The sequence below is a fragment of the Coregonus lavaretus genome (assembly GCF_964263955.1).
Source record: "Coregonus lavaretus genome assembly, chromosome: 16".
NCBI classification, from domain to species: domain Eukaryota; kingdom Metazoa; phylum Chordata; class Actinopteri; order Salmoniformes; family Salmonidae; genus Coregonus; species Coregonus lavaretus.
The window spans coordinates 10,468,101-10,487,304 of record NC_140003.1 but is presented as its reverse complement, the minus strand read 5'-3'; the positions used below and the strand labels follow the sequence as shown (position 1 = coordinate 10,487,304).

Genomic DNA, 19,204 nt, shown 5'->3' with positions numbered 1-19,204 from the left:
TTGTTTTGGTATTGCCCTCAGGTAGCCTGTTTCTGGTCTCGGGTTCAGGAATGTCTGAAAATGATTAACATTTATCTAAAATTGACCTTATAAATAGTATTGTTGGGAGAACTGGAGAGACCTGGTCAGTCAATTACTAATATGCTAATACTCTTAGTAAAAGTATTTATCTTCAACTCACAATCTGTGGATTCTATTCGATTAGATAGATTCAAATTGTATGCTAAACATCACAGCATAGTTTAAATATATATGGTGTGTAGAAATCCTAAGAGGGTGGCCAGCAGAGATAGGTGTGATGGGGTGAGGGAAGCTGAGGGTTGGGATGTGGAATTGGAGAGAAGTGGGAGGGGAGTTGCTGGGCGGGGGGTAGAATGACGGTCAAAGATAAAAGTAAAAAAATAAAAAATAAAGTCAAAATAAAACTAAACTAAAAGTCAGTTTGAATGACACTGAGGGGCAGTGTTGTTACAGCTAATGCCTGTTTGCCTGAGGCTGATGCCGCGCATGTGTTTGTACACATGCATATACACACACTCTCTTTCAAATGCATACATGTGCACATACACGGACACAAAGACACATACACACGTAAATAGTGCCATACATGCACCTAAACATATTCAGTTGGCCTTGCTGTTATGATTTTTGTTGTCCTTGATGTCTTTAGTTCTTTGCATTGTTTTCTGTTTTCCTTTGTCTTTGGCTTTTTACTATTTTGTTAATTTTGTTGGTTATTGGTGCATTGGGGGACGTCTGTCAACCAACGTGCCCTTGAGCAGGGCGTTGACCCTGGTTGCTTCTGTGGGTCGCTCTGGATGGGAGTCTGTTAGATGACTAATGTGATGTAGATGTTGAGTGGCTTCACTGCAAGTAGATTGTATGTTTTAATATATAAAAAAAAAATAGAAAAAGGCATAACCGTTTTCTGGTAGCCTTCTCAATTAAATGATAACTAGCTATAAAGTGGCCTATGCCTGCCTAGCATAATTATATTATGATTATTTGCATCAATCCAGTGGCCATTTGTTTTACAAACTCCATCTTATGTGCTACAGAAACACAGCTAACCAGTTCAACAGTTCTAGGTGCCTGTGCACTTGAATTAAAGGGTAACTACACAAAGCAATCCACATTTCTTGGATTTTTCCCAGACCTCAAAAGTGGTCTCCTGATGTGGTTTAAGCATTGTTATGGATTTAGAACATCCAATTTTGTTGTTTTTCTATTAAGAAAGTCTGACTTTGAGAGCAAAAAATAAATAAAATCAGAAACCTGTGAATTTCTAACTCAGTTGACAGCCTCATTTATCTGTTTCAATTGTAGGCCTACTATTAGCCTACTTGCACAGTTGGCCTGACTGTGAAAGACCAATATGGGATTTATCATTCAGGTCATTCAGAGTGTATGTCAACTAATCATGTTTCTATCCACAGTTTTTATGCGAGTAAAGGCAGGGGTTGGAACCGGTTCAGGGAACAGAACAGAGAAATTATTAGAGGAACAGAATCCGAACTGGAAACAAAAGTGATGTATACTGTTCCGGAACAGAACGGTTATTTTATTTTAAAAGCATGGGAACCGGTTAATAACGTTATTTTACTACACTTTGCTATTTCATTTCACATCCAATTTTAGTTATTATGATTTGCTGAAGGTATTGAACTTACACAAAGTGGGGAGTATTATCTTTATTGACTGCCATTCAGCATGGCAACTGAAGGGTCTTCATATAAAGACCTATTAATCTGTGTTTATCCAACATAGCAAAAACTAAATACCACAGTAGTTATCTCTATTTGACTATCTTGAATTTCATTGATACATTAGATCTCAACATTTATATTATGAAGCACATGAAGTAACAAAGATACATTTTAAGATACATTTTCAATGTTAAGGCTCATTGTGAAAATAAGGTATAGAACCAATATCTTCTCCTGCTTAATCTTAAATGCTTGACATCTACATTACATATCCAGGTAGAATTCGGTGACACAAGTAGCAATTCAGGGGAAATTGTGCTGCTTATAGTGCCTATGATAAATCTCAGATAACAAAACGAATAAAATAATTCCTATCACCTACACATTTCCTCTTCATAACTTGATTGTTTAAATTCCAACAGCAACATTTCAGAAGCGAAAAAAATAACTAACCACTCATTCACACATTCTCATGTTGGCAGAAGAGTAGAAGTGAAAGATGACAAAACATGAGGGGCCTAATTTTGACAGCACAAAAAAGCAGTGCTAGTGTCAACCATGTCTGAAATTCTCCCTATACTTTTGTCCACGCAGGAGCAATATTTTTTTACATTTAAGGATGCACGAATAACGGTGCAAATTCAAGATGAAGAATTAAGATGTGTAATTCTTGCATTCTAAACTCCCTATGAAATAAACACTAAAGTGTGATTTGACAACATGCTATTTTACACTGTCAAAATGAGACCTGAGGTGTAGATATTCTTCTCCTAGAACAGACCATTCTCTTTCTTCAGATTCTGCTGCTTCCAGGAGGGCATGGAGTAGAACTCTACCCGGGACACACCCAGGATCAGAGCAAAGTCATCATTGGACAGATACTCCTGGAAAAGATAGAGGTATGGTATAGTTATAGTACATGTAAAAATAGATGAGTGACTGACTACAATAATCATGAATTTAGCTGACAGCTACACTGAAGTACAGACTGGTGAGAGACCAATCATGGAGATCCAGTGTTAGTTTACCTCCTTCTTGGTAGGGTCAACCCCATCGGGCAGGTCATCTGTCTGGCGGTTTAACAGCTTGTCTGCAGGGAAGGTGACCCCAACGGTGGGGGACAACAGTGGTTCTCCAATGTTCTTGGAATTATTTTGAGTGGAGTTGGATGTGGTTCTGTCCTGTAGCCACAAACAGACAAGAGACCATTAATTTAACCAGAGCAGAAAATAATATTTGACTGTGGTTTCTATGACGATGCAATAATTGTTCCTTAATGACTGGGCTAGGTTAGAACACCTGGTCAAATGGTAGCTAGACCTTCGGGAACTTTATTGGTGGACATTTTTTCTAATACATATGAACATTAACACTTACATGTACATACTGTAGATTTCCTTTGTGCATTTGTAAAGAATGTTTACATGAGAACTGTTTCGTAAAATCAGATGACGTGAGTGGGCTTGAGAGAGAGTAGAGACTCACCACGGTGATCTGGATGATATCAGTGGCATCCCCAAGCTCAGCCTTCAACTCCTGGTAGGATTTCCCTCCCTGTGGATATACAAAGCAAAGCAGCTTGTTTAATTCAATCTTTTGTGCCCTGAGTAAAGAGACTTTGGTAACACTACCTGAAGCCAAGCGGTGTAATGCGTTGTTATGCAGTTACAATGCATTGTTAGGCTTGTCATACGTATATGACCCTCTTACAATGTGTATTATCACCTCATAATTATCCTGACTAAAATGCATGCTACATACACTCCACATGTGTGGGTCCCAGGTGTGGAACCAGCCTGTGAAGGTGGGAGGCTCAAATCCCTGTTTGACCAGCACAATGGGGGTGTCCAGATTTCGACCCCCTGGGTGGGTCCTCAGGTACTCATGTGCGGTGGGGACCACATTCTCCTTCTCTATTTGATTAGCTCCCTTGCCCATCCACAGGAACACCTGAGGAGGAAGAGGACCTCTTGTGTTTTAAAAGAACCAAACCTCCAGATCGTAGATTGATAGTAGTGCTGAGCGATTAACCGAAATGTCTGTTATTTTTCGGTTTTTAAACAACTAATTAACTGACAAAGGTTCAATTATTTGAATTCCATTTCGTTCGGTTTTTTTCTGTGAGCTCAATGCGAACATTGCACAGTTTCTCTAGAGATAAATCAGATCCAGCCTCAACTGTGCGATTATAGTAGGGAGTTGTCGTTTCCAACAGGCCAATATTCTACATAGTTTAGGGCACAAAACGTGGCAATTAACTACAATGACCATAATCCATAGAGCATCTACTTGTCCGGTCTGCGTTTCTTTTACACCCGATAAGGAAGGGACAAGAATGAGCAATCGTGAGGGGATATAGAGAGCATATGTTGCTTCGCGAGGCTTCTCTACCTGAAAATACATGATCAAAGTGATGGATAGCTGGTATTCAGCAGTCATAAAAGTATGCCTTATTTACTTAGAAGAACTACAAAATAGTGATTTTGTCAGACAGCATAGGCAGCAGCTCTATAGAGATGAGATGATGACTTGGAATGAAATAATAAAGTCATCAAATAAAACATATACACAACAACTGAACATTTTTATTAAAGTGAAGTAATGTGAATAAATTATGGTTAATAAGGGAATAAGCATTAATGAACAGTCACTACCATCATGGGACTTTTATTAATTGTTTTTTGTTCTGTGTTGTAACAGCGTTCAACCCAAATAATCGAAAACCGAAATTAAAAACTGTGATTATTTCTTAATAATTGAACCGAAACCGACCTCAAAAAGCACTAATCGCTCAGCACTAATTGATAGCAGCAATCAAAGGACAGTACAGTAGTAGCCTGAAACCCAAACTGAAACAATGGGGAAACACGGCACATCAGTTTGGATTCCAGGGTAAAAAGATAGGTATTCACCATGTCCCAGATGTCCAGCAGCATGATGTCATCTTCGTCCAGGTCGTCCTGGTTAAAGTTGGTGATCTCCATAGCCAGGAAGCGGCCTGTCTGATTGGAGCACTCGAAGAGACGTGGGGTGATGTTGTTGTGCTCTTCCTGAAGCCTTGGTTAGAGACCACAGATGATCCAGGAAGAAGGCATCAGAATGGGATGTCATTTCCAGTTACATTGTACTAGACAGTGTTTTGCTGTCTTGTGCAATGAGTTTATGAATCAATTACATTTAAACCCGCTAACCGAGTTCAGTTGAATAGGGCCCTTAGGGAACTATAAAACCAAGGGATCAAGTGTGGTACCTCTTACTGTTGGCATACTGGGACTTGCCTCCCAGATTGACCCAGAAGTGAGCCGGCTCCTGGCCCTCTGCGATGACATGTTTTTCCCTCCTGGAGATAATGTCTGCCAGGGATTTTCCCATCTCTCGCTCATCACCACTGCAGCCCTGCAGGGGATAAGAGTCATACCTGTCACATAACTAGGTACAGCCCTTGTACTCTCCTCATCAGTGCTTAACTTGAGAACTGTCATATTGTCAAACCTGGATTACTAGTTTATGGCGTTTCTCTAAAATGGTGCTTACCTTTCCGTACCACAGATAGCAGCAAGTGTCAGTGCTGAACACAAAGACATCGTTGGAGTTGAGGGACGAGGAGCGTGCTGGCACTTCGATGGCGCGGGTGTTGAACTCGTTGGTGCCGTGGATGTGGAAGAGACGAACTGTCGGCTGGGCATGTGTGGAGTTGGCTCTGGAGCTCCCCTCCTGCAAACCATGATTACAATCTTGATGATGAGATAGGATAACATTCATGGTGAGATTCCAATCACCGAGATGGACCCAGATGATGTGAAACATAATTTGGACTTTTGAAGTTTGTCTCGTAATTGAATAGGATCTATGTGGTCTCATATTTCAGTCGCCTCTTGTAAGATGAATTACTTGAAATCCCGTTGACAAAGGAATACTATGAAGCGCCTACCTCATAGACCACTATCTTGCCCTTGAATATGGCCATGAGGTGGAGTGGTTCTTTCCCCATGGGCACTCGGACCTGAACTGGCTCCCCGTTGTACTGCCGGTCGATGTTCACGGCTTGGAAAGCAGAGGCAGCCAGCTCTCCTGTGCTCGCATGGCGACCCTACATTGTACACATCAAACACACTATAGTTCCTGTACCTTTCTGCATAAGGTTGCATGGAAAGCAAGCAAGCCAGACACTAAGTCATGGAATTAAGCTCTACTCATATTAACATTTTCTGGTATTTTCAAAGCCTGATTGCCGGGCAGACAGAGAGCTATGTCGATAATGCCGGAGATGGAATGTTGGATAGTAGGGTGTTCTGACCTGCCATATGTATAGCATGTAGTGACTCCTGTTGCTGACTTCATATTTGTAGAGGATGAGATAGCAGTCGCCTCCATAGAAGTGGCCCAACCACTTCCTGTCCACAGGCACCAGCTCACTGTCCTCTAACCTCCACACCTGATTGGAGGAGAATAGGACATGTTGATTTGTATTGGATATCCAGTTTAAAGGGGAGGATTATGAATAATTATTTTGTCAAAGCTAGTTATTACAGGTTGTTACCAACCTCTGCTTCGCCTGTTCCGTCATCCACCATTTTCTGCTGGGCAGCCAGGTCAGGCCTTGCATGCATGGAAGTAGCATCAAACTTGATCTGCTCAATCTTGGCTGCATTGTCAAGAAAAAACATTTAGAGATACCAATGTTGGCTCATTCAGTGTTTTTTGTTTGTTTTTTACCCGTGAATACTGGATGCTTAGTTTCATTAGTCAAGTTGAGAAATAGGTGTTGGATTCATAATGTACATTGAAGCATACTGTGCATTTCCCACAGCATATTTCAGTCAATACTCCCCAAAGAATGAAAAAAAATCCTAAATACATCTGATTGGAGATGTGTGCATTGAGTGTATATTTTCAGTGTGTGACATGCTCACCAATTTTGCCTGGGCTGTTTGTGGCCCCCATCCCCACAGTCTGACCCTTCACGGTCCACCTCTGGAACAGCTGCTTGAACACGGCAGACTCAGCACCATCGTTCACCGTCTCAACGTAGGTGGAGATAGGGTAGCCCTTCGCCTTCTTGTATGCCTAGAATTACAAGATGCTTTTTATTTGAAGAGGGGTCCTAAAATATTTTTTTAGGACGGTACCAAAGTATTCTTCAATTAGGTTAGTATAGAGATATGGGTGTCAGAGAGAGTTGAATTGGTAAGTGATTGTGTGTATCTGTGATCCAGGACCGGAATAAATGTTTCAGGGATCCAGATGATTTTCAGGGTTAACTTGTTTAGGTATCTGGTATCTGGGTTGTACAAAAAGGGGGGAGGGGGGATATTTTTTGGACTCTGTATTAAACTAAAAAGCATCTAGGGGACAGCAAAGGGATATCAAAAGCATTGTGAATCTAAAATGTGTCAAGAGGTGTGGCTCACTTCTGCTTTATCCAAAGACTCAGACCGCTCTGTCTTGGAAGCCTTCTTTCCTTTCCAGATAAAGATCCTCATACCACCTTGATCCAACAGATAGCAGTCCTGTGAAATTAGTAAATTTAGATTATGTTTCATGTAATAAAATTACAATTATTGATACCTCTACTGCCAAGTAAAGAGGTTCACTGTTTGACTAAATGAGTGTCAGTACTGCATTATTCATTGCTGCACAATTCTTGTGTGGCATAGTCAGAATATCTGTAACCATTCTAACAGATTCAGCCCACTGGGCACACTACGACTTTTCAAGGTGGACATTTTGGTAATATTTGGTTGAGACGTTGGTCAATGAGATTTCAACCTTTATTCACCCACTCAAAAAGACAACCATCTAAAAGCACAACCAAATTCCAATTGAAAAACAATGTCAGATATTTTGTATTTATACAACAACTTAATGTGTTATCACTGTGCTTCATATAATAGCACAACCTAATCACCTGGATTGCGATTGATATTACATTAAAAGCAGTGGTAGCTGGTTGCACTTTAAATGGGGAGGACGGGCTCATAGTAATGGCTGGAACAGAACGAATGGAATGGTTTCCATTTGTTTGATACCATTCCATTCACTGCATGCCCCTGCCCCTGTTTCGGTAAAAAACTGAGGGATGGGACTGGAGAAATGTAACCAGTCTCAAATTCATAGACAGAGCTATGGATGCTAACATTATGGTTTTAAGCATGTTTTGAGGCTATACAGTATAGTGTTTGTTTACATTTACTTTGTTTACAAACATTGGAGTAAAGCAAGCTTATATTTTAGGTTCTGATTGGGTACGACAGTTGAACTAAGCTACAAATTATATTCTTCAAGAATCAATGAGTACATATCATGATTTTATAAGTCCAAAAATGTATGTAGCAACTGCTGATTGCCGCTTTAACTTTAAGCTATTTACTGTATTATGTACAAAAGTAATAATGAATTGTGTTTGGTTGACAACACAACCAAATATCAACATTTAAAGGAGCTGTATCTAATGCTTGGATAGTTTCATCTGAACCACTACTCTTTCACTTACATTTTTGGTTTAATTGGAGACGTGATTCCAACATATCATTTGTTAACTTTTCGACAAGTTAATAGGCTATTTACTCTATTGCAAAAGTAATATTGAATTGTGTTTGGTTGTCAAACAACCAAATATCAACATTTGAAGAAGATGTACACAGAGTGTACAAAACATTAGGAACACCTTATCTTTCCATGACATAGACTGACCAGGTGAATCCAGATCAAAGCTATGATCCCTTATTGATGTCACTTGTTAAATCCACTTCAATCAGTGTAGATGAAGGAGAAGAGACAGTTTAAAGAATGACAGTCAGATGGTGAATGGGCAAGACAAAGATTTAAGTGCCTTTGAACGGAGTATGGCAGTAGGTGCCAGGCGCACCGGTTTGTGTTAAGAACTGCAACTGTTTGTTATAAACTGGGTTGTTCGAGCCCTGAATGCTGATTCGCTGACAGCTGTGGTATATCAGACCATATACCACATGTATGACAAAACATTTATTTTTACTGCTCTAATTACGTTGGTAACCAGTTTATAATAGCAATAAGGCACCTCGGGGGTTTGTGATATATGTCCAATATACCACGGCTAAGGGCTGTGTACAGGCACTCCGCGTTGCATCGTGCATCAGAACAGCCCTTAGCCGTGATATTGGCCATATACCACACCTCCTCTGGCCTTATTGCTTAAGTATACTCAGTGTAGAGCCGGAGTGTAAACCTTGCACATCCTTATCTCTCTCAGCTTACGCATTTCTCAGAAGGCTCTTTCTGTCTTAGAAATATCTTTATCATTTTCTCATTCTTGTATGAGCCTGATCATTTTATTATGCTTAAGCTCAGTCAATATCATTTCATGGCGCACGCCCACATACTTTGAATTGTGGATAAAAGTGCTGAAATAACAGGGTAATGTCCAGAAAGTAACAGGAAACAACAGGGAAATAAGACGGCAACAACCAGATACGAATACGGTTAAACACGTTAATAGTTAGTTTGTAGCTTCTAAATACTTAAAGTGTGATGAATTTTCATGGTTGTTATGTAGAAACAATTATTCATTACTGAAGAACTGTCAATAATAGAGGCTAATAAGCAGACGTTATGTAGTAAGTATTTAACACTCGGAGCACCGGAATTCCATAACTACTAGAATGGCTATGACGGTCATTCTAACTGTTCATATTTCAATTGTGTAAATATTCCATAATAGATAATAAATTGCAAAATGAATGCATTTATTATGTTAAAATTGGTCTTAATGAACCTAGGGCAGCAGGTAGCCTAGTGGTTAAGAGCGTTGGGCCAGTAACCAAAAGGTTGATGTTTAGATTCCCCAAGCTGACTGTGAAAAGTCTGTGCCCTTGAGCAAGGCATTTAACCCTAATTGCTCCTGTAACTTGCTTTGGATGAGAGTGTATGCTAAATGACTAAAATATTATGTAAATAAGAAACCTCAGGACACCAAATGTAATCAGTCAGAAAATGTCTTGATTGATCCAGAAGCCCATAGACTGTAAATACTAAAATAAGATGATACTGTATTTTCTGACTGTAAGATAGCATTTGCCTGCACAGCTAATGGCCCATTGTCTGTCTTGCACCTACAGTACATGTCGACTGCATGAACTTTACACTAACTGATCTCTCTCACTAACTGATTGTACAATGTGTACACATAATATTATATTATGATTTCAGTTTGTAAGTTTGTGATATGGGGGTAAGATACATGTTTATTTCAGCAATATAAAACACTGGCATGTTGATCTGAGCCTTGCTGTTAGTAAACCACATTAGTGTCAGACTTTAGGCTGTCGCAGATGCACCTCCCCCGACTTCACTCCTTGAATTTCGTCTACAGTCGATTGCTTCAGCCTTATCACTCAAGCGCGCCCAATATCTATGGTGCTGCACATGGCAACGTCATCTCACTGCGTCTAAATTATAAAGTCAATCTCAATGTGACCTGCCAGATTCAGAAGCCCAAGAAGGTAGCAGCCAAGAAGGCCGTCGCCGCAAAGAAGTCCCCCAAGAAGGCCAAGAAGCCCGCTACACCCAAAAAGGCCGCCAAGAGCCCCAAGAAGGTGAAGAAGCCCGCCGCAGCGGCCAAGAAGGCGGTCAAGAGCCCAAAAAGGCACAGGCTACACAAACGCCTCACACCGCGTGGCTGCTGCCTCTCTAACCTGGTGGTCCCTGCACGCACCCCACACCTGGAGTTCCAGGTCTCAGGCAGCCTCTGGAACTGCCGTTCTGCTGCCAACAAAGCTGACTTCATCCCAGCCTATGCTAACCTCCAGTCCCTCGACTTCCTGGCGCTGACGGAAACATGGATTACCACTGAAAACACTGCTACTCCTACTGCTCTCTCCTCGTCTGACCATGTGTTCTCGCATACCCCGAGAGCATCTGGTCAGAGGGGTGGTGGCACAGGAATCCTCATCTCTTCCAAGTGGACATTCTCAATTTTTCCCCTAACCCACCTGTCTATCTCCTCATTTGAATTCCATGCTGTCACAGTCACTAGCCCATTTAAGCTTAATATCCTTGTCATCTATCGCCCTCCAGGTTCCCTTGGAGAGTTCATCAATGAGCTTGACGCCTTGATAAGTTCCTTTCCTGAGGATGGCTCACCCCTCACAGTTTTGGGGAATTTCAACCTCCCTATGTCCACATTTGACTCATTTCTCTCTGCCTCCTTCTTTCCACTCCTCTCCTCTTTTGACCTCACCCTCTCACCGTCCCCCCCTACTCACAAGGCAGGCAATACGCTTGACCTCATCTTTACTAGATGCTGCTCTTCTACTAATCTCACTGCAACTCCCCTCCATGTCTCCGACCACTACTTTGTTTCCTTTTCTCTCTCGCTCTCCTCCAACACTACTCACTCTGCCCCTACACAGATGGTAATGCGCCGCCGCAACCTTCGCTCTCTCTCTCCCACTACTCTCTCCTCTTCCATCCTATCATCTCTTCCCTCTGCTCAATCCTTCTCCCTCCAATCTCCTGATTCTGCCTCCTCAACCCTCCTCTCCTCCCTTTCTGCATCCTTTGACTCTCTGTGTCCCCTATCCTCCCGGCCGGCTCGGTCCTCCCCTCCAGCTCCGTGGCTTGATGACTCATTGCGAGCTCACAGAACAGAGCTCCGGGCAGCGGAGCGGAAATGGAAGAAAACTAAACTCCCTGCCGACCTGGCATCTTTTCACTCCCTCCTCTCTACATTTTCTTCATCTGTTTCTGCTGCTAAGGCCACTTTCTACCACTCTAAATTCCAAGCATCTGCCTCTAACCCTAGGAAGCTCTTTGCCACATTTTCCTCCCTCCTGAATCCTCCCCCCCCCCCCCCCTCCTCTCTCTCTGTGGATGACTTCGTCAACCACTTTGAAAAGAAGGTTGACGACATCCGATCCTCGTTTGTTAAGTCTAATGACACTGCTGGTCCTACTCACACTGCCCTACCCTATGCTTTGACTTCTTTCTCCCCTCTCTCTCCAGATAAAATCCTGCGACTTGTGACTGCAGGCCGCCCAACAACCTGCCCGCTTGACCCCATCCCCTCCTCTCTTCTCCAGACCATCTCCGGCGACCTTCTCCCCTACCTCACCTCGCTGATCAACTCATCCTTGACCGCTGGCCATGTCCCTTCCGTCTTCAAGAGAGCGAGAGTTGCTCCCCTTCTCAAAAAACCAACACTCGATCCCACTGATGTCAACAACTACAGACCAGTATCCCTTCTTTCTTTTCTTTCCAAAACTATTGAGCGTGCCGTCTTTAGCCAACTCTCTTGCTATCTCTCTCAGAATGACCTTCTTGATCCAAACCAGTCAGGTTTCAGGACTGGTCATTCAACTGAGACTGCTCTTCTCTGTGTCACGGAGGCTCTCCGCACTGCTAAAGCTAACTCTCTCTCCTCTGCTCTTGTCCTTCTAGACCTGTCTGCTGCCTTTGATACTGTGAACCATCAGATCCTCCTCTCCACCCTCTCCGAGCTGGGCATCTCCGGCGCGGCTCACTCCTGGATTGCGTCCTACCTGACCGGTCGCTCCTACCAAGTGGCGTGGCGAGAAGCTGTCTCCGCACCACGTGCTCTCACCACTGGTGTCCCCCAGGGCTCAGTTCTAGGCCCTCTCCTTTTCTCCCTATACACCAAGTCACTTGGCTCTGTCATATCCTCACATGGCCTCTCCTATCATTGCTACGCTGACGATACACAACTAATCTTCTCCTTTCCCCCTTCTGATAACCAGGTGGCGAATCGCATCTCTGCATGTCTGGCAGACATATCAGTATGGATGACGGATCACCACCTCAAGCTGAACCCTGGCAAGACGGAGCTGCTCTTCCTCCCGGGGAAGGACTGCCCGTTCCATGATCTCGCCATCACGGTTGACAACTCCGTTGTGTCCTCCTCCCAGAGTGCGAAGAGCCTTGGCGTGACCCTGGACAACACCCTGTCGTTCTCCGCTAACATCAAGGCGGTGACCCGCTCCTGCAGGTTCATGCTCTACAACATTCGGAGAGAACGACCCTGCCTTACACAGGAAGCGGCACAGGTCCTAATCCAGGCACTTGTCATCTCCCGTCTGGATTACTGCAACTCGCTGTTGGCTGGCCTCCCTGCCTGTGCATTAAACCCCTACAACTCATCCAGAACGCCGCAGCCCATCTGGTGTTCAACCTTCCCAAGTTCTCTCACGTCACCCCCCTCCTCCGCACACTCCACTGGCTTCCAGTTGAAGCTCGCATCCGTTACAAGACCATGGTGCTTGCCTATGGAGCAGTGAGGGGAACGGCACCTCTGTACCTTCGGGCTCTGATCAGTCCCTACACCCAAACGAGGGCATTGCGTTCATCCACCTCTGGCCTGCTGGCTCCCCTTCCTCTGCGGAAGCATAGTTCCCGCTCAGCCCAGTCAAAACTGTTCGCTGCTCTGGCACCCCAATGGTGGAACAAGCTCCCTCACGACGCCAGGACAGCGGAGTCACTCACCACCTTCCGGAGACATTTGAAACCCCACCTCTTTAAGGAATACCTGGGATAGGATAAAGTAATCCTTCTACCCCCCCCCCCCAAAAAAAATTGTAAAGTGGTTATCCCACTGGCTATAGGGTGAATGCACCAATTTGTGAGTCGCTCTGGATAAGAGCGTCTGCTAAATGACGTAAATGTGCCCTTGAGCAAGGCACTTAACCCTAATTGCTCCTGTAAGTCGCTCTGGATAAGAGCGTCTGCTAAATGACTAAAATGTAAATGTAAATGTAAGCTTGAAAAACCCATTAGATTTTTCTCCCCCCAAAACATTTTTATTTTATTTTAGTTAGTTTAGGAGTCAAAGATAATAGTTTCAGTATAGTTTTAGTTTTTCAAAAGGGTTTGTTAATACATTTATTTCAGTTTACTAAATTGTTTTTTCATGATTAGTTTTCGTTTTTGTTTCAGTTTTCATTTACTATAATAACCTTGCTGGCAACAATCAGCAATAGCCATTTGGGAAAGACATCCTTTCAATTTTTTTCTGTTATATTCCATTTATATTCTTACTTTAAAAAATATGTGTGTTGACTGTGGTAGTAGGGCAAGGGAATATAAGCATGTGAAATCTGCTAAATGTTGATTTCATTGGCATGGTGCAGCCGTATAGCCTCGGCTACCAAGCACAGATAAATTAAACTCAAAACATGCTATTCTGTTCTTTCAAAATAAATGGTCATAATATTTTTTATGACTTTCGTAAACAAACTATTAATGGATTTCTTTGCGATTGTGTATATTAAATAGATTTATTGGGATATTGGTACTCGTCATGATGCTTTGAGGTAGAAATGCTCAAAGTTTTGGTCCCACTTTATTTGGATAGTCCAGATAGTCATACTGTCAAGAAACGATCTGTTGATAAGCAACTGCTTGCTAAGGTTACGGTTCGGTTTAGAATAAAGGTTAGGGTAAGGGTTAAGGTTAGGGTTAGGGTTAAGTTTAGGGCTAGGATTAGGGTTAGTAGATAGTTAGTTATACTAAAGTTTTTGTCTTTCATGATATTTATCTCAAAGTATAGCTAGACTGTAAAATACACATATTTAGGAAAAGTCAGGGACAGGTGGTTCAAGGTTTTTATTGAAATTAAGCTATTGAAATTACAAAATTGAAAATGGTCAGATTGACCGTCTTGGCAGTTCTATTGTTAAGGCCATTTCACCTTTTCTCAGCAGCACCGTCTATACTTATTAAAAATGTACTTGGAACTTTCGTAGAAAGACTGTTTATTTCACAGAAACATTTGAGAAACTACATCATACAGTACATATTCTTTATGTGGGCCAACCTCAAATCTTACTTTTTCGGGTCTATGTTTGTAGCTGGGTAGTTACCTTGTTGTTTTTGTCTTGTTTGTCTGTTGTTTCCTATTACTTTCCGGTCATTACCCAGTTATTTCAGCACTGTACTTAAGTCATTATTATGTAACTTACTGGTAGTTTCTTCATAGTTTCACCATAGTTTCAGTGTACCTATGGTGCCTTGACACTGTATTCTAAAGAAATATATTTTCCCCTGTTACCATTTACCTTACTGTTACTTTCTTTATAGTTTCCAAGACAGATTAACACAATCACAAATAATTAAGGTACTACTTTCAAAAATTTTACTTAATTGATGGAACAGAATAATGTAGTTATAATTTTTTCACATTACTAATAGTTTCTACATAACACAAAGAAAGATCAATAATATACTGTTAGTATGGAGCCAATTCACAACACCTGAATGAAAGGATTGTAAATATTTATTTTGCTTCTTGTAGCATACATTCAATCATCAGTCATCATAGCTTTTGCATACCTAGCTAATGGCTTCAGTTGATAGCTACTGGACGGTCCCAATCCAGCCAAAGCAATCCACACATTGATATCTACATTGATTTGCATCCACACTGAATACTTATGTAAATAAGGTATTTCTGTCCTACATTTTTTATACATTTGCAAAAAAATCAAAAAATTATCGTAGAGCACCCGGTAATCAATGCACGGCCACTGCCCACCATCATTTTTCAACACTAAGAAGAAACCTGTGCCCGCAGGTGAGGTAGAGGGACGAATGTGACCCTCGACGAGTGCCTCGTTGATATACTCCCACATGGCCAGCGTCTCCGGCCGGGACAAGGAAAATAATCACCCTTGTGTGGGCATGGCGCCCGGCAGGAGATCGATAGCGCAGTCGTATGGCCTGTGAGGAGGTAGGCCCTTGGCATGCCTCTTACTAAACACCTCCCCCAGATCCCAATACTCCCGGGGAACGCCTGCCAGGTCTGGGCCGGTGACGGAATCTGTAGCCGCGTTGATGACAGCATTGCACACTCTTGACATTCTCTCAACCAGCTTCATGAGGAATGCTTTTCCAACAGTCTTGAAGGAGTTCCCACATATACTGAGCACTTGTTGGCTGCTTTTCCTTCACTCTGCTGTCCGACTCATCCCAAACCATCTCAACCTGGTTGAGGTCGGGGGATTGTGGAGGCCAGGTCATCTGATGCAGCACTCCATCACTCTCCTTCTTAGTAAAATAGCCCTTACACAGCCTGGAGGTGTGTTGGGTCATTGTCCTGTTGAAAAACAAATGATAGTCCCACTAACCCAAACCAGATGGGATGGCGTATTGCTGCAGAATGCTGTGGTAGCCATGCTGGTTAAGTGTGCCTTAAATTCTAAATAAATCACAGACAGTGTCACCAGCAAAGCACTCCCACACCATAACACCACCTCATCCATGCTTTACGGTGGGAACTACACATGCAGAGATCATCCGTTCACCCACACTGCGTCTCACAAAGACACGGCAGTTGGAACCAAAATTCTCCAATTTGGACTCAAGACCTAAGGACAAATGTCCACCGGTCTAATATCCATTGCTCGTATTTCTTGGCCCAAGCAGGTCTCTTCTTCTTATTGGTGTCCTTTAGTAGTGGTATCTTTGCAGCATTTAGACCATGAAGGCCTGATTCACACAGTCCCCTCTGAACAGTTGATGTTGAGATGTGTCTGTGACTTGAACTCTGTGAATCATTTATTTGGCCTGCAATTTCTAAGGCTGGTAACTCTAGTGAACTTGTCCTCTGGAGCAAAGGTAACTCTGGGTCTTCCATTCCTGTGGCGATCCTCATGAGAGCCAGTTTCATTATAGCGCAGGATGGTTTTTGCGACTGCACTTGAAGAAACATTTTCTGGATTGACTGACCTTCATGTCTTTAAGAAATGATGGACTGTCATTTCTCTTTGCTTATTTGAGCTGTTCTTGCCATAATATGGACTTGGTCTGTTGCCAAATAGGGCTATCTTCTGTATACCAACCCTACCTTGTCACAGCACAACTGATTGTCTCAAACGCATTAAGAAGGAAAGAAATTCCACAAATTAACTTTTACAAGCCACACCTGTTAATTGAAATGCATTCCAGGTGACTACCTCATGAAGCTGGTTGAGAGAATGCCAAGAGTGTGCAAAGCTGTCATCAAGGCAAAGGGTGGCCATTTGAAGAATCTGAAAAATAAAATATATTTTGATTTGTTTAACACTTTTTGGGTTAGTATATGATTCCATTTGTGTTATTTAATAGTTTTGATGTCTTCACTAATATTCTACAATGTAGAAAATAGTAAAAAAAAAAAAAAAACTTGAATGATTAGGTGTGTCCAAACTTTTGACTGGTACTGTATATAAAGACCTGATAATAGATAACACTAACACATCAGTTATAGTAAACTTCCAGTTGAAGTGCTTGGCTGAGAGGCCTCAGGTGGTGGCTTCTCAACTTCCTCTGGCTCCTTCATCTCATTCTCTTCATCCTCCTCTTCTCAGAGTAGCTCAGCATCAACGGCATCTTCCTCTAAGAAGGCCATACCTTCATGGTCCACTTCATCCTGCAGGCCTTCTGCAGCAATGACCTGCGGCTCATCTGCCACCAGTGTCCTCCTCCTCATGGATAGGGACTGCATTATCCGCTGGTACTGGTCTCCTCTGTCCATTTCTAAAACTCAAACATAGAGACAAACAATGAAAATGAACATTTCAAATGTAATTCAGTGACAACCCCTCCAAAGAATAGCCTAAGATTTACAACAAATTATATTCAGAATACACTTCAGTACATAAAAAAGGGAATAATCAATTGCAAGATGACGAAGTAAAATGTTATTATCCAAAGGTGAGAAAACATGTCATATAAATGCATATCTGATAGTCCATAACTGAAATATTATGATCATGTATGCCTGTAAGTTGCAAAATCACAAACCAGCTAGACCAGGGGTGTCAAACGTCCGGCCCGCGGGCCGGATCAGGCCCGCAAACGGGTTTAATCCGGCCCGCGAGATGATAAAAATAAAAAATAAAAATAATTTTTTTTTTTTTGTAAAGTATACAAATGCGCTGCAATTTTTCTATAAAATAAACTGCTGTTCCAATTGCGTCCACTGGATGGCGCAATAGCAATTGTGTTAAGCAAGCAAACTGTTTATACTGGGGCAGAGCAAGTAGGTCAAGCACGTGCAGCCAATGAGCTACTTTGTTTTGCCCGCGATATTTATTACGGCTTCTACTTTTAACATTATGTGCTTTGGCACCCTCATTGCCCCAATACAGTGGGGAAAAAAAGTATTTAGTCAGCCACCAATTGTGCAAGTTCTCCCACTTAAAAAGATGAGAGAGGCCTGTAATTTTCACCATAGGTACACGTCAACTATGACAGACAAAATGAGAAAAATAAATCCAGAAAATCACATTGTAGGATTTTTTATGAATTTATTTGCAAATTATGGTGGAAAATAAGTATTTGGTCAATAACAAAAGTTTCTCAATTCTTTGTTATATACCATTTGTTGGCAATGACACAGGTCAAACGTTTTCTGTAAGTCTTCACAAGGTTTTCACACACTGTTGCTGGTATTTTGGCCCATTCCTCCATGCAGATCTCCTCTAGAGCAGTGATGTTTTGGGGCTGTCGCTGGGCAACACGGACTTTCAACTCCCTCCAAAGATTTTCTATGGGGTTGAGATCTGGAGACTGGCTAGGCCACTCCAGGACCTTGAAATGCTTCTTACGAAGCCACTCCTTCGTTGCCCGGGCCGTGTGTTTGGGATCATTGTCATGCTGAAAGACCCAGCCACGTTTCACCTTCAATGCCCTTGCTGATGGAAGGAGGTTTTCACTCAAAATCTCACGATACATGGCCCCATTCATTCTTTCCTTTACACGGATCAGTCGTCCTGGTCCCTTTGCAGAAAAACAGCCCCAAATCATGATGTTTCCACCCCCATGCTTCACAGTAGGTATGGTGTTCTTTGGATGCAACTCAGCATTCTTTGTCCTCCAAACACGACGAGTTGAGTTTTTACCAAAAAGTTCTATTTTGGTTTCATCTGACCATATGACATTCTCCCAATCCTCTTCTGGATCATCCAAATGCACTCTAGCAAACTTCAGACGGGCCTGGACATGTACTGGCTTAAGCAGGGGGACACGTCTGGCACTGCAGGATTTTAGTCCCTGGCGGCGTAGTGTGTTACTGATGGTAGGCTTTGTTACTTTGGTCCCAGCTCTCTGCAGGTCATTCACCAGGTCCCCCCATGTGGTTCTGGGATTTTTGCTCACCGTTCTTGTGATCACTTTGACCCCACGGGGTGAGATCTTGCGTGGAGCCCCAGATCGAGGGAGATTATCAGTGGTCTTGTATGTCTTCCATTTCCTAATAATTGCTCCCACAGTTGATTTCTTTAAACCAAGCTGCTTACCTATTGCAGATTCAGTCTTCCCAGCCTGGTGCAGGTCTACAATTTTGTTTCTGGTGTCCTTTGACAGCTCTTTGGTCTTGGCCATAGTGGAGTTTGGAGTGTGACTGTTTGAGGTTGTGGACAGGTGTCTTTTATACTGATAACAAGTTCAAACAGGTGCCATTTATACAGGTAACGAGTGGAGGACAGAGGAGCCTCTTAAAGAAGAAGTTACAGGTCTGTGAGAGCCAG

General features: G+C 42.5%; 1 protein-coding gene across 1 annotated transcript in view; it reads right to left on the bottom strand.

Moving 5' to 3' along the window:
- Positions 1-1,875: 1,875 nt before the first annotated feature.
- LOC311143972 (villin-1-like) overlaps positions 1,876-19,204 on the bottom strand; it is a 55,779-nt gene continuing 38,450 nt past the window's right edge. Inside the window, exons 9-20 of the mRNA XM_084179880.1 lie at positions 7,118-7,216; positions 6,620-6,773; positions 6,251-6,351; positions 6,004-6,141; positions 5,638-5,796; positions 5,241-5,420; positions 4,957-5,102; positions 4,619-4,763; positions 3,468-3,656; positions 3,192-3,260; positions 2,735-2,887; positions 1,876-2,590 (exon numbers count right to left, since the gene is read on the bottom strand). Coding sequence (XP_084036006.1) covers positions 2,477-2,590; positions 2,735-2,887; positions 3,192-3,260; positions 3,468-3,656; positions 4,619-4,763; positions 4,957-5,102; positions 5,241-5,420; positions 5,638-5,796; positions 6,004-6,141; positions 6,251-6,351; positions 6,620-6,773; positions 7,118-7,216 — 1,647 coding nt within the window. The 3' untranslated portion in view covers positions 1,876-2,476. The remainder of the gene's footprint in view (positions 2,591-2,734; positions 2,888-3,191; positions 3,261-3,467; positions 3,657-4,618; positions 4,764-4,956; positions 5,103-5,240; positions 5,421-5,637; positions 5,797-6,003; positions 6,142-6,250; positions 6,352-6,619; positions 6,774-7,117; positions 7,217-19,204) is intronic.